The sequence below is a fragment of the Neolamprologus brichardi genome, chromosome 11 (genome assembly GCF_056152115.1).
Source record: "Neolamprologus brichardi isolate AB-2024 chromosome 11, ASM5615211v1, whole genome shotgun sequence".
Taxonomy (NCBI): domain Eukaryota; kingdom Metazoa; phylum Chordata; class Actinopteri; order Cichliformes; family Cichlidae; genus Neolamprologus; species Neolamprologus brichardi.
The window spans coordinates 13,158,245-13,172,091 of NC_142114.1; the positions used below are offsets into that span (position 1 = coordinate 13,158,245).

The 13,847-nt window shown below is 42.8% G+C and overlaps 1 protein-coding gene across 9 annotated transcripts in view; it reads left to right on the top strand.

Annotated features, from left to right (window-relative positions):
• Positions 1-13,847, top strand: part of LOC102777766 (uncharacterized) — a 31,546-nt gene that overhangs the window by 4,306 nt on the left and 13,393 nt on the right. For all 9 annotated transcript variants that reach the window (XM_087848138.1, XM_035912294.2, XM_087848137.1 and 6 more), the window contains exons 2-18: positions 5,112-6,478; positions 7,210-7,488; positions 7,609-7,713; positions 7,828-7,946; positions 8,073-8,291; positions 8,466-8,553; positions 8,928-9,080; positions 9,249-9,346; positions 9,664-9,836; positions 9,944-10,063; positions 10,725-10,964; positions 11,176-11,310; positions 11,440-12,450; positions 12,730-12,873; positions 13,011-13,160; positions 13,278-13,511; positions 13,605-13,766. In XM_087848138.1, the coding sequence (XP_087704264.1) occupies positions 5,120-6,478; positions 7,210-7,488; positions 7,609-7,713; positions 7,828-7,946; positions 8,073-8,291; positions 8,466-8,553; positions 8,928-9,080; positions 9,249-9,346; positions 9,664-9,836; positions 9,944-10,063; positions 10,725-10,964; positions 11,176-11,310; positions 11,440-12,450; positions 12,730-12,873; positions 13,011-13,160; positions 13,278-13,511; positions 13,605-13,766 (4,789 nt within the window). In that variant the 5' untranslated portion in view covers positions 5,112-5,119. The remainder of the gene's footprint in view (positions 1-5,111; positions 6,479-7,209; positions 7,489-7,608; positions 7,714-7,827; positions 7,947-8,072; positions 8,292-8,465; positions 8,554-8,927; positions 9,081-9,248; positions 9,347-9,663; positions 9,837-9,943; positions 10,064-10,724; positions 10,965-11,175; positions 11,311-11,439; positions 12,451-12,729; positions 12,874-13,010; positions 13,161-13,277; positions 13,512-13,604; positions 13,767-13,847) is intronic.

A 13,847-nucleotide genomic window follows, 5' to 3' on the forward strand; every position in this document is an offset into this window, starting at 1 on the left:
TTCAGGGAAGGAGGGTGAAAAAGTTACATTTTAGATCATTTTAAACTTAATTGATTATTATTAACGCGTAATTAATGAATTTGTTCCGCTTGAGGATTGTTTAGTTTAAAACAACCAAACAAATAAAACACCTTTAGAAACGAACAGTAGTGTGGAGGCAGGGTGTGTTGTTGTTTAGTGTAAAATAAATAAATAAATGCAATGATCGCTCCGCTAAAAGAGGGCGCATTTAGACATTTCGGGAAAACCCACTTTGCAATTTTCCCTCTTTTTTATTATAGCAATCCTGATATATTATGATTGAAAAAAATTGATAAACAGATTATAACAAGAGAAAAAACATAGGTTTTCTATAAAACTGTGTTTTTATTAATTTCATTAATTTCATTTATTTTTTTATTGTCTGACAGGTACATAAAGAGCTTTAAAAGTATTGACTGTGATGCCTGAGAATGGCTGCCCTGTTTAGGTCTCTTAAATACGTAAAATGTATGTTATTGCTGATGATGCTCTTGTGTCTGTCTTCTCTGTTCAGATGTTCAGTTGTTGCTTGTTTGTTTATTTTTAATTGGTGCTGCTCTGCTTTGGATTTCATATTTTCTGCTTGCTTTTGCCCCGTGAGGAGTGTATTAGGGGTTAAAAGATACCCATCTTTACCACAGTTGCCCGTGTCTGTCTTGTTCCTGCCTGCGTACTTTGGAGCAACTCATCCAATAAGCCTCATCTCCATTGATGATACTGCTGAATATATATAGTCAGATAATCTTTTATGAAGCGCTGCAGATGTGACGTAGGGCGGATGAGGGAGAGTGTCGCGGGTTGAACTAATGCAGCAGAACTGGCAAGTGCTGGCATGAGCAACAGAGGTAAACACGGAGGTTAAAAATAACAGATAAGACCGAGGGTCTCCTGCACTGCTGAATCAGCAGTGTTGTGGACACAGAGCTGCTGAAGTGATACACAAGGATGTTTTTGGTCTTTCTGTGTGAGAGTGAGGTCATCCAGGTCCCAGAAGAGCTTGCTGATGTTAATCCTCTTTTGGGAGTTATGATGCATTCGAGCAGTTAGACTACTACTGTGTTGTATGAGCATTACCGAACAGGGAACAGACTCTGCATCCCTTAGAGCCATTTGCTCTTTCCTTCATCAGTTAGGACAGCGATTACGATTATTAAACATCAAGGAAAAAGTAAATTTAACAAAACCTTTTCACAAATAATTCTAGGATCAAATTAGACATTTTTTTCACTTAATGACAGGAAACTGAGTAATGGCAGAAAGCTGATTCTGAATCTTATAACGTGTCTGTATTTCTATGTCTTTGCAACATGGAAAGAAGCTTTCGTTCACAATGTACAGAAATATTATGACTTTAATCGGCGGTGGCTGAGGTAATGTTGGAAATGGATTCGAAATTGCTTTCAGGGCAACCGCAGTAAATCAATCACGGTACTTCATTGTTTTCCCATGTCGGTTCATGTTACAGCATCACACTCACAGACACCATCTGTGTGTATTGATTGGTGTGGCACTGAGTTTGGGATAGGTTTACACTGATAGCCAGACTGAAATAAACCATTGGAAACCAACACCGTTTGTTCGACCGTCCTCCGGTTCACACGGGAGATTGTGGACTTTGATTGCTACATTTCATTTGTTGTAGTCAGTCTATGCTTCCTGTCCATAATCCATAACTACACAGTAGCAATTTACATCCTGTGATCATTTAAGAAAAGTGTTTATGAAAACTGTAAAGACGAAATAAGGATATAAATCCCTGCCCGTGTGCTTGTATTCACAGTGTTGCTAGGCAGGCTTCTATGTTAACCGCACACGAATAGGTTAGCGAGGCACGTGTTGGCGTGTATGTTGTCATGTGTGCCTCTGTTTGCAAGGAGAGGTTAATGGGAGCCACCATGTGGCCGGAGGGGCTGATATCTTGGTCTTCAGTTCATTTCTGTTGATTTTCAGCCAGGTAGGCGGGGCTCCACATAAAACCATGAATCAGCACAGCGGATCACCACTGTGCTTCTGCCAGCTTTTCTTTTTCCTTGCGCATGCACGCACACACACACACACACACACATACAGATGCATGTAGGATGAGGAGCACAGAGCTGGCGAATCAGGGTGGAGGGCGACAGTGTGAGAGAGAGAGATCCTGTGGGCAGGTAGATGGAGATAATCTCACTTGGTCACTTGGGGGCTGATTAACTCTAAACTCCTTCTAATTCCTTAAGCCTACTGTCAGTGCCCAGGAAACATGCTTTCGTTGTCTTCTAGTATTTATACGTCGTTGCAGTTATTTTGGGACGGCGCTTATTTTAAGTCAGTGCTGATAACAAAGGAGCAGTGCACTCATTCAGATTAAATCCATTTTCAAAAACTGGGCTTTAAGTGGAATTGAGTGTGCAGTTGCGATGGTGCACACATGTATACACGTGTTGCGAACTGGAATAGATATAGAGGTTGTCTGTAGAGGCCGACTAATGAGTCCCAGCTTCTTGCGCACACGTTGCTATTTATATACTTTACCTCCTCCTCCTCCTGCGTCTCTGCAAGCTCGTCTTCATTCAGCCCTCTGCTTTTATTTTATTACACATGCACACAGCGGTGCTGCTGCAGCGTCACTGGTAAACAGTGTGACGGTTTTAGTAGCGAGACAAATATATTTTCGGAGTGTGAGAATGATAAATAGAGCTTTGATCGTGTGGCTGGGTTAGCATCAGTTCAAGCAGTTATTCTAATAACTAATAACTAAGCATATGCAATTTTTCTTGTAAGTCAGGTTCACTCAATCATATCATCTGATTTACAAGAATTTTAAATAACCTTCAGATGAATTAAGAGCATAATAAACTCTAAATCACATCCTCTTTTGACTCCAGTTCTGTCCACACCTGATCCAGCAGCTCACTTATGCTGGAGGGTGGCCTGCTTCATCTATAATTTAGCTCATTAGAGACACTAATTATATGGTATTGAGGGCAGTTTTATCCCTCTCGGTGCAGCAACATTTCATCCATGTGTAAGAGGAGATATTAGTCACGTTGCTAGAAATTAACTGTGAGTTGAGATCCTGTGGCGTGACGGTCGCCGTCTCAATTGGTCAGGATGCAGGTTGGGCCTGCTCAGCTGGGTGACAGCAGAGATGTTAGATAGGCAACACAAAATGGAGGAGGCAGCAGACACAAGCTCAGCTGGTCCATTAGGAGCATGTCTGCTTTCTGACAATCAGAATTGAGATGACAGAGCACTAAAAGACCCAAAGGAGACTGTGAGCATTGATGCATACCACTATCTGTGTGTGTATGTGCATATGTGTGTGTGGTGACCTAGGGAATAGGCCTACGGGGGGGGGGGGGGGGGGGGGGGGGGGGGGGGGGTGTCTTATGGGGGGAAGGGTAGGCAGGATTAGTTATAGTGTTCAGCCCAGTTATTGGTCACTGGACACAAACAATGGGAGGGCTAAAGAGGATTTGTTCTTATGTGTACCCCCCTCCTCCTCTCCCGCTGTCCTGTAGTGCCAGTGGGAAGTGCACGGTATAGAGGTCCAGGCTGCACCCAACAGGGGCGGCCCCGTGCATCTGGAAGATTGGCCCGTCTGCCCGTCTAGCGTTTTCCCATCCCCCACCCCTCCCCCAGCCCAGGGTGGGACTTGAACTACATATGGTCGAGACAAAAACACAGCCACATTCGTCACCAGTCAGACGAGACCTAGTTCGGGGGAGCGTGCACGTCGGCACAGTCGAAATAAGGAGCTGATCTGCGATGCGAGTGGCTGTATCTTGCTTAAGCGAGGTGTTGTGCCATTGCATAATACCTGCAGTTTATTTTAGTCCCCGTGTGATTTAATCAGCTGGTTAGAAGTTTCTAAATATACCAGATCTGTCCTCACACTGCCACCGCAGAGGATCAAAGTTGTGTTCATTAAAGGGCCCAAGTACTGGGACTGCGAGTCACATCATTTTGATTGTAATAAGACGGGCAGGTATGCTCGCTCTGTTACATACTGACAGAAGTCAGCCTCACCTTAACCGAGTGAGGTTGAAAAGTACAAGAGGTAAAATGAGATGGACGTGAAACCACTAAGAAATATTTTTTAAATCTCGATTTGTTAAACTATTTGAAATTGTGTAAGTAATCAGGTGGCTTATTTACTCATTACTAGCAGACATATACAATAACAATACTGTGCAGAGCAAAATGTGACTGAAATAAGAGTAGAGCTAATTTATTGACCTACAATTTTAAATGTTAAGAATGACTTTAAAAAAACTTTATAAGCTTTTTATTGGTTAATTTATCTCTTTATTGTCATATTGTTCTAGTGCCTTAGATGACCTAAGCATGAGGGGCGTGTGTGATTTGAAGAGCCAGGCATGCCCAATGTAGACAGTGCTAATAGGCAAATCCGGAGCAGAATGCCTCCTTTGTGTCAGTGAGCTTTAATGAGTCTGTTGTGAGATCTCTGTGCAGACAGAGAAACACTCTGCAACAAGGAGGGCCATTGTGCGATGAAATGATGTTTGTGCATGTGTAAATACGTGCGTGTGTTTGAGTCACGGCGCAGTCTGTAGGTGGCAGTTGGCTCCATGTTTCCTGGAATATTAATAAATAATAGGCACTCTTAAGGAGTAGGCAGCTAACGATACACTGAAGCTACAATGAAAATTACAGTGAAAAATTGCTTATTGTTAATTAAGAGTGTAAGCCAAAATGAAGAATATTTAAGAGAAAATAAGCAGGAACGGGTAGAAATAATCCTGTTTGTGTCATAAAATAAAACATTATCTGTTCCGCTGGCAATCTGAGTCGAGGGCGATGACTGAAAGACAGATTAGATAGAGCTTAAAACAGGAAATAATCCACAGATTTTAGTAAATTTTGTGTAGCTGATGTGATAGTTGCTGTCTTGATTAAAAAGTCACTAGTTTTACCTGTAAAATGTCAAAAAATGCTTTAAAAATGTCCTAAAATTTATTAAAAAAAAACTTTTGTTCCAAAACTGCGTATGTGTAAATGAAGTGTTAAGTTAACCTGGTTTGTTGGACACCATCAATGCTGTGACCTTTCTTCATCTATGACTCCCTTCTGTTTTACCTTCGCAGTGGCTACCATGACAACAGAGGCAACTGCCGTGACTGAGGCAGACACTGAGGGCAAGCAGAAGACCAGTGGTGCTGAGCCCGAACCCGAACCAGAGAACAAGCAGAAGGCAGAGGCGGCTACATCTGACCCAGAGGGGGAGCAGTCGAGCACAAAGGCCCAGGAACAGGTCACTGAGCCTGGGCCTGCCGAAGCAGCGACCTCCCCTGAGGAGGAGCAGCTAAAGCCTCGTACCAGGACCTCTGCTGGCAAAGGCCTTTCTCGTCTCTTCTCCTCTTTCCTCAAACGCCGATCGCAGTGCTCTGAGGAAGAGGTGTTTGAGGCAGAAAAAGCCAAAGACGAAAAGGCAGACAAAGAGGAAAAAGTAGATAAGAAAGAAGAGGAGACGGTGGAAGAAGGGAAAAGTCAAGACAAGGAGGCCAAAGCAGAGGAAGAAAAACCAGAGGTGAAAGAAGTGAAAAAGAAAGACGACAAAGCAGAACCTAAAGAACAGAAAAAGAACGTGGAAGAAAAAGTAGAGAAGAAAGGTAGCAAAAAGAAAAAGAAAGAGGCCAAGAAAAAAGCAGAAGAAAAGGATGAAGAGAAAGTGAAAAAGGAGGAGACAAAAAAGGAGGAGACAAAAAAGGGGGAGGAAAAAAAGGGGGAGGAAAAAAAGGGGGAGGAAAAGTTGATGAAAAAAGAGGAGCAAAACAAGGAAGGGACAACACAGCAGACTGTAGAAAAGGAGGAAAAGCAAGTGGAGAAAAAGGAAGAGAAAAAGAAGGAAACTTCTGAGGTCAAAGGCAAGGCGGCAGACGCTGGAAAGAAGGAGGAAGAAAAGGTTGACAAGAAGGTGGCAAAGAAAAAAGAAAAAGAAGAGAAATTAAAGAAGAAAGAGGAGGAGAAAGCAAAAAGGAAAGCAGAGGAAGAAGAGAGGATAAAAAAGAGGGAAGAGGAAAAAGCAAAGAAGAAAGAAGAAGAAAAAGCCAGAGAAGCCGAGAGAGCGAAGAAGAAAGAGGAGGAAAAAGCTAAGAAGAAAGAAGAGGAGAAAACAAAAGAGGAAAAAGCAAAAACAAAAGAAGAGGAAAAACCAAAAGAGGAGTTGAAGAAAAAAGAAGACGAAAAGGTGAAAGAAGAAGCAAAGAAGAAAGAGAAAGAAGGGGAGGAAGCAAAGCCGGAAGAAAAGGAGGAAAAAGAAGAGAACAAAGAGAAGAAAAAAGACAAGGGAAAGAGCAAAGGAAAGAAAGAGGAGAAGGAAGTGAAGGAAGTGAAAGGACCAAGTGAGGAGCAGGTGAAAGCACCGATTGCTGCTCCTGAGCCCGAGCTTAAAACTGAGCCAGATATTGAACAGGCTGCTGATCAGCACTCTATAAGCAGCACAGAGGCGCAGGTGAGTCCTAACAATCTCACATTTAGAGTACTTGTTCTAAGATTCGCTGTGATTAAGATGAAAGTAGAACTAGTAGGCAGTTGGCTTAAATTAGCATGATCACTGGAAATGTAAAGATATGGCTGCCTCTCCTAAACAGACTTCCGAAACTTACGGGTCAAACAATATATTTTGCCTGTATATTTCTACCAAAAAACAAAGCTAACACTAAAAACAGACCGTATTTTTTTGGAGTAATGTGCAGTTCTATTTTTAAGCCGACTGCCGTGATTTCAGACTGTTTGCAATGTCCTTGTGATAACAAGACCCCAGGAAGCCTGACCTTGATGGAAAAGAGGTATTACAGATTTTCAGAGGTGCTGTAGACCGACTCCAGACAGATTCATCTAACTCATCTAACTGTATTTTATAAAACAAGGGCTAAAAAAAGAACATCACTGCAGACAAAGGTTATAAAAAAGCACTTCATGCTGCTGATTGGGTTTTGCTTTCTAATAAATTTTTTATGTGGACAGCTTGCTCAGTGAGCATCACTGCGCTCACTTGGGCTTAAAGGCTGGTCTGAAACAAAGATGACCCATGCTGGTTTGAACTAATGCTAGTATCAACCGCTCGGGTTCATCCTGGATTATTTGAGTACTACCTTAGTATGGTGCTCTGTATAACGTCTCCCACTTTCTCTTTCATCTTTGTGACACACTTTGACAATTGTCTGGTTTTGACTATTTTAGCCAGCCCAAGAGGAACACAAGGAAGAGGCTGTGATAAAAGAGACTGAAGCAGTGGAAGAAGTGAAACAGGAGGACACGGAGAAAATAGAGGAAGAACCAGCAGAAAAGGAAGAGCCAATCAAAGAAGAGGAAAAGGAACAAAAGCAGGCAAAGAAAGAGAAGCCTGCAAAAGAAAAGACAGAAAAGAAGACTGAAGAGGTAAAAGGCTCTAAACGTCAGAAGACCATGCAGTGCAAAGTCACCCTGCTGGACGACGCTCAGTTTGAGTGTGAACTTGATGTAAGCAAACCCTCCCAAAATGCACCACTGTTGCGTTTGCTAATCTGTGATGATAAACATGGAAACTGAAGAGTTTCTCTTGCCGTGTGTCCCATGTCTGCGTTTCTCTTTCTCATTTAGAAACATGCTAAAGGCCAAGAACTTCTTACAAAGGTGTGTGACCATGTTAACCTCTTGGAGAAAGACTACTTTGGCCTGGCTCACTGGGAAACCCCAACCAGCAAGGTAGGATGGTTTTACCCTTCTGTAGTGTTAATTACTTGGAGCATAATTGGATGTTATGAATGACAGTGCAAAAAAAGTGAGCAAATTTTCTTGCATTTCTTCTATTTTGCTCAGACATGGTTGGAATCCACCAAAGAGATACGGAAACAGGTTCCAGGTGCTGTCTATGAGTTTACATTCAACGTCAAGTTCTACCCTCCTGATCCAGCTCAGCTTACTGAAGACCTAACCAGGTGAGCAAGCATCAGCTTAAAGGAATGGATCAACATGAGGCGATAGGGAGCTTTTGCACTGCATTTGTTTAACCCAGAATAAATGTTCATGGACTCAATTCCTTAATCGTTTCACACTTTTTCCAGGTACTTTCTGTGTCTCCAGCTGAGAAAGGACATTATGCGTGGTGTTCTTCCCTGTTCCTTTGTCACACTGTCCCTGCTGGGCTCCTACACAGCCCAGTCAGAACTCGGAGAGTATGACCCCGAGCTCCATGGAACAGACTACGTTAAAGATTTGAACCTGGCCCCCGGACAGAGCAAAGAGCTGGAGGAAAAAGTGATGGATCTGCACCGCACATACAGGTCATTAAGGAGTTGTCTAGACACGCCCTTTTCACAGTGTTCATTTAAGCCCAGTGTGCATACATTGAAGGAACCTAATTCATTTTCAAAGCTGCTTGAAGATGATTGAGCCTCAAAAATGATTCTGACAGTAAAATACGTCTTTGAATTAAATGTTATCGTGTGTGCCTCCAGATCAATGAGTCCAGCCCAGGCAGACCTGCTGTTTCTGGAAAATGCCAAGAAGCTCGCCATGTATGGAGTTGACCTGCACCAAGCCAAGGTATGTTTATTTTTATTTTTTTAATTATTTTACTGGTTTGGATGAATGGTTTGCTTCTTAACACGTGGTCCAGTCTTTTTCATAGAAGCATGTCACAAGTATGTATGCATGTATTGATTTTTATTCAATTTTAAAATGCTCTTTTTACAATAGCATCATTGTATTGCAGCAGTAGCATCCATATTTAATTACAAAATTGATGTCATCCCCCTTTGGAAAAAAAAAGAGAGATTAATAACATCCTAAACTGCATGACCTCAAACAGCATTCGTGTTTCGTGAGAAAGCCTGCCCCCCGGTGACTGATTATTGCAAGTGTAGGCTGGCGGTGTTTGGTCAGGGCTGTAAATGTTCCATGGTGTTTCTTGCATGCAGGATCTGGACGGTGTTGATATAATGCTGGGCGTTTGCTCCAGTGGTCTGATGGTTTACAAAGACAAGCTGAGGATCAACCGTTTCCCTTGGCCCAAAGTGCTCAAGATCTCATACAAACGAAGCAGCTTTTTTATCAAAATCAGGCCGTCAGAGGTAAATCTCACTTTACATAGTCTGTATGTTTGACCTGTATTGATTTTTGTATTGTTCTACACAGATCCAATTTCCATAGATTTCCTATTAAAGAAAACTGTGTTTCACAATTGCAGAATAATGTCGCTATGGAGTCATTGAATTTGACTTTTGTTTCTTTGCTTTTAGCAAGAGCAGTATGAAAGCACCATTGGTTTCAAGCTGCCCAACTACAAAGCCTCAAAGAAGCTGTGGAAAGTTTGTGTTGAACATCATACCTTCTTCAGGTAACAACACTTTGATTCTGAGTGACACTTAGGTCCTCCCTATCCACTTGTTAATTGGCTAACTCCTCAGTCCACCTTAAGCCCTGTATTGGCACCACAGCAGTTTTAACCACAGAGGAAAAGCTGAACACCCTTAAACCTTTTGTCTCTTTAATGAGATAAATCCAAACATGTTGCTAATCTTTTTACATAACACGAATCCTTTTTTTTTTTTTTTAAAGAAGACAGTGCAGGGTTTATAATTTTGAATCCACAGTGTTCATGTAATGGTCAAATAATGTGTAGATTAAAATGTAATTCTTATATCTCTTGCTCAGGGTTTCAACAGTGGAGCCGCCCTCTTCACGTCGCTTCCTCGCCTTGGGCTCTAAGTTCCGGTACAGCGGTCGTACTCAGGCCCAGACCCGCCAGGCGAGCTCCATGATCGACCGGCCGGCACCTCGCTTCACACGATCTGCAAGCAAGAGGCTGTCTCGCAACCTAGATGGAGGTATGCGTGAGTGTATGTTGTCACATCTGTGTGTGTGTATGTGTGTGTGTGTGTCCTGCAATAAACCACAGGTCCAATAAGGTGCCCTCTGACTTCTTTTGCTATAGAACCTGGAGATGAAACTCTCCAGTTTCTGCAGGTAGTCTTGGCATCAGCCAGGACTCAGGTTGATGATTGGTCACTGCTGATGGTATCTGACAGACCCCAGCCTTCTTCCGAATTCACAGGTACTTGGAAGTGTGTGAAGTGATGCCTTTTGGTATACCTTCTACTCGCAGATTGCTTTGTAGGATCTAACAGCCTTTTTGCATCATTTTTCCATTCATCTTTGCTTCCATACCTGCAAAACTGTTGCTGTTCAGCACAGTTAGCTTGTCTGGAAAGTGACCTATTCTGATACATGAGATGGGACACGTACCCTCTACTTTCCCCGGTGTGACTCCAGAGTATTATTGGTTACTGAAATCTGAAAGAAATTAAACAAATTTCCTCACAAATGTAACTCTAAACAGGTATTTCCAGTCTTGAGGCTCTTGTTCCTCTTTTTTTTCATTTCATAACTTTGCACTTAACGTGTGTTGCACAACCGCTTTTATTTGCTTATAGCGCGTGCCTTTATGCTTGAACTTTTGACTGACTGACCTTCCTCATCACTGCCTCAGTGCCCATCATTGTAACGGGTTCCATCTGGAGCCTGTTTGTTTTCCAAAGTGCAAAAGGCATCTTTCATTCATCTTTATACTAACTTCGCTTTACTGGACTCACAGAAGTCTGGCACAAAAGCTTGAAATCTTGCTTGCTTGAAGTGCTGTGCAGCATTCACAGCCGGTCGTCATCTCTGCAGCAAAACCATTACATAACTGGCATCACCTCGTCATGTCTTCACAGCCGGAAGGGAGTTTGAGCAGAATTTCACTCAGTCCTGGAAAGAGGAGGGGCGTACTGTTGGCACGGAGACTGGGACTGCTGGTTCTCAAACCATTATCCAGACAGTCAGTCAGCCGTGGCAGGATCTGGCGAGCGATGACGATCACCAGCAGAGGAGAATGGAAGATGAATGGTTTATTCTTCTGGATCATCAGCCTCATATTCCATTTATCTCACCCTTTGATTTTGTTGAAGAGCCAGGTATCTACCTTTATAGTGCATGGGTAACGTCAAATATCGCAAATTTAATATGCACTTCATTCATGTTGCCACCATACTATATGCACACGGCACTACTCAGTAAGAAACCAGGCGCGTGGCTCCACCTGGCTCTCTCGTTTCAGCCGTTTGAAGTTTGTTGTTGTTTGATCACCTGATACAAAAAATGTTGCACCTTGTTTTTTGATGTCAGCTGAAACTAGCTTGGCAAAACCGAGCTCTATGGACCAACAACTGGAACCAGTGGCGATAAATCAGGATGACTGGTTCCTGTACTTTGACCGTCTGCTCAGCATGTCTCCCACTGAGCATTTTGAAAAACTTCAACGTGAGTTTCTTTGTCTGGCTTTCTGCAAAAACCTTCACACTTTTTTGGGTAAAAAATGGTAAAAAAAAAACAAAACAAAAAAAACAATTAATTGCAGCACTTAAATGGTTTGTTGTATCACTCTTCCAGTCTCTACCACGGAGGGGGAGGAGGAGGAGCAGGTCATAAGCGTGAAAGAACAGCAAATGATCACTGAGGAGATGATTGGGAGGATGCGAGAAACAGTGATGTTGGTGGATGCATTTACAGAGAAGGAAATTTTGGAAGGAAGATTGAGGGACGTGAGGGATCTTGAGGAAAGGCTACAAGAAATTGATGAAATTGCAGGGAGAATTCAGCATGCAGTAGAGGAAGAACTGGGGGAGGAAGAGGTAGAAAAGCTAAAACAAGAAGAGAGAGACATGGAGCAGAAACAGTTGATCCAAGCCAAAGGTGTAACAGAAATGGTGGTGAGGAAATCTGTGAGGAGAAGAGTTATAAAAGAGGGTGAAGAAGGCGAAGTGGACGAATTGGAAGAACAAATAAAAGAGGTGTTTTTAAAGGACTTGTTGCCTGAGGAGGAAGACATCGTGGTGAAGCGGGAGAGCGAAAAACAAGTGGGCAAGAAAGTGGTAGAAACGTTAAGGGAAGGAGAGAGCAATTTGGAGCAGAGACAGTCAATCCAATCCAGGGGTGTAACGGACATGGTGGTGAGGAAATCTGTGCGGAGAATAGATACAAGTGAGGGTGAAGTGGATGACTTGGAAGAACAAATAAAACAGGTGAAGTGGGAGGGTGAAGAAGACACAGACGATAGCTTTAGAGAGAAACTGCGTGGAATGGAACAGGAGTGGCAAGATGCAGCAAGACAAGAAGTAGAAGAAAAATACAAGAAGGTTCAGCGTAGGACTGAGAAGATAGTGACTATTGTACAAGAGAGGGGGCAGCAGCAGAAAGGCATGGAAGACGTGCAGGGACAGTCTGGTGTTGCATCAGAGGAGATGTTAGTAAGAGAGGAACTGTGGCGTAAGACAGAAGTGGTGGAGGAGAGGCCACAGAGGGAGGTTACAGAGAAAGAAGGTCTGTCTCAGGCGAGAGTTGATGATGTTTGGTTCATACTTTTAGATCAGCCTCCACACAAAGCTGGTTTCAAAACACCAGGTAAAGTATGCTAATCCCTCTGATATTGTAATGTCATCGAAACCATAAAGACATACATGTCCCGAAGCGCTAACATTATATTAACCAAACCTGCTTTCGTTTTGCTCTTTTCTTTTGCTTTGATTTTTGCAGTGAGGTGTAAGATATACTCGACTTTAGATTTTCATACTGCCTATGTATTTTTTAAAGAGAGAATAAGCACCATTGCCCAGCTTCTCTTCCAGCTGGGCATTTGTTTTCCGTCGCGCTCAAATATTCTGTCTTCACTTTCCTACATAGTTGCCGATGTGGAACGTGTTCAAGTGGACAAGGGTGGTTATTTCCACCCCGAGAAAGAAAAACCACATATCAGCATTGAACGGGTTGATGACTGGTTTGTGTTGCTGGATTTTATTCCCCGACAAAAGCTTTTTGGGCCATCAGGTACTGCTCGGTCTTGTTTTTGTTTTGTTTGTTGAAACTTTGGCTTCCTTGTGCTTTATTTTGTCCTTATTCGCTCATGAAAGAATTGCATGTTAATGCTGGCGATTAAAGATGCCTCTCCTGACTCTGCTTATCAGTTACTCACATGGAAGAGAGGAAAGAAATAGCAATCGAAGACGGATCGAGATATATAGGAGAAAAACTACAACACCAAGTGTCAGACAAAGTTCATGATTGGTTTGTGTTACTGGATGTTTTTTCGAGACAAACGTCACACACAACACCAGGTATTCATAAAAGTCCCCTGTGCTGGCTCACAGCTTTAGTAGAATCAATTATTCTAAGCACTGCAGGTACTCTTATTTTCAAAGTCCCTGAGCTTTTTCCTCTTTTTTTTTACTAAGTCACCTTTTCAGAGCGAATTGCTGCTCACCCAGAGGAACGTGCCTCTCTGATTGAAGTAACAGCTCTTGAGCAGAGAGAAAGAAGAGTTGACATTTTGGTTGAAGGTGCTGACGCAAAACAAATGCTGCCAGAAAGGGAGGGAGTAGCACTTCTACAGGATGTGAAAGAGCGAGAAGATGACTGGTTTGTGCTGCTGGATGTTCCCATTAGGCAGCCCTCATTTGTGGCACCAGGTAGAGCAGATTTTCCCCTGCGCTCCTGCTGTTTCTTCATTCACTTTTTGCCTCAAGTGTCATACAGTGAGTTTTCCGTTTCTTTGTTGGTAGCTTCCACGGCTGAGTATGTTGAGGTTTACACCAGAGAGAGCGTTTCTGCCTTGACTGAAGCAGAGGCTGTTGATCCCAGGCGAGAGCTTGTAGTTGAGGATGCTGTTGTGGAGAAAGTGGAAGCAGAGGCTCCCAAGCAAGTTATTCCAGATGTCCCTATAGGTATCTGCAGCTCACAAATGTGCTTTTATAAGATCAACCAAAGATTTATCTTGTGCTTCACAGTAGCCAGAGTTGAAATCA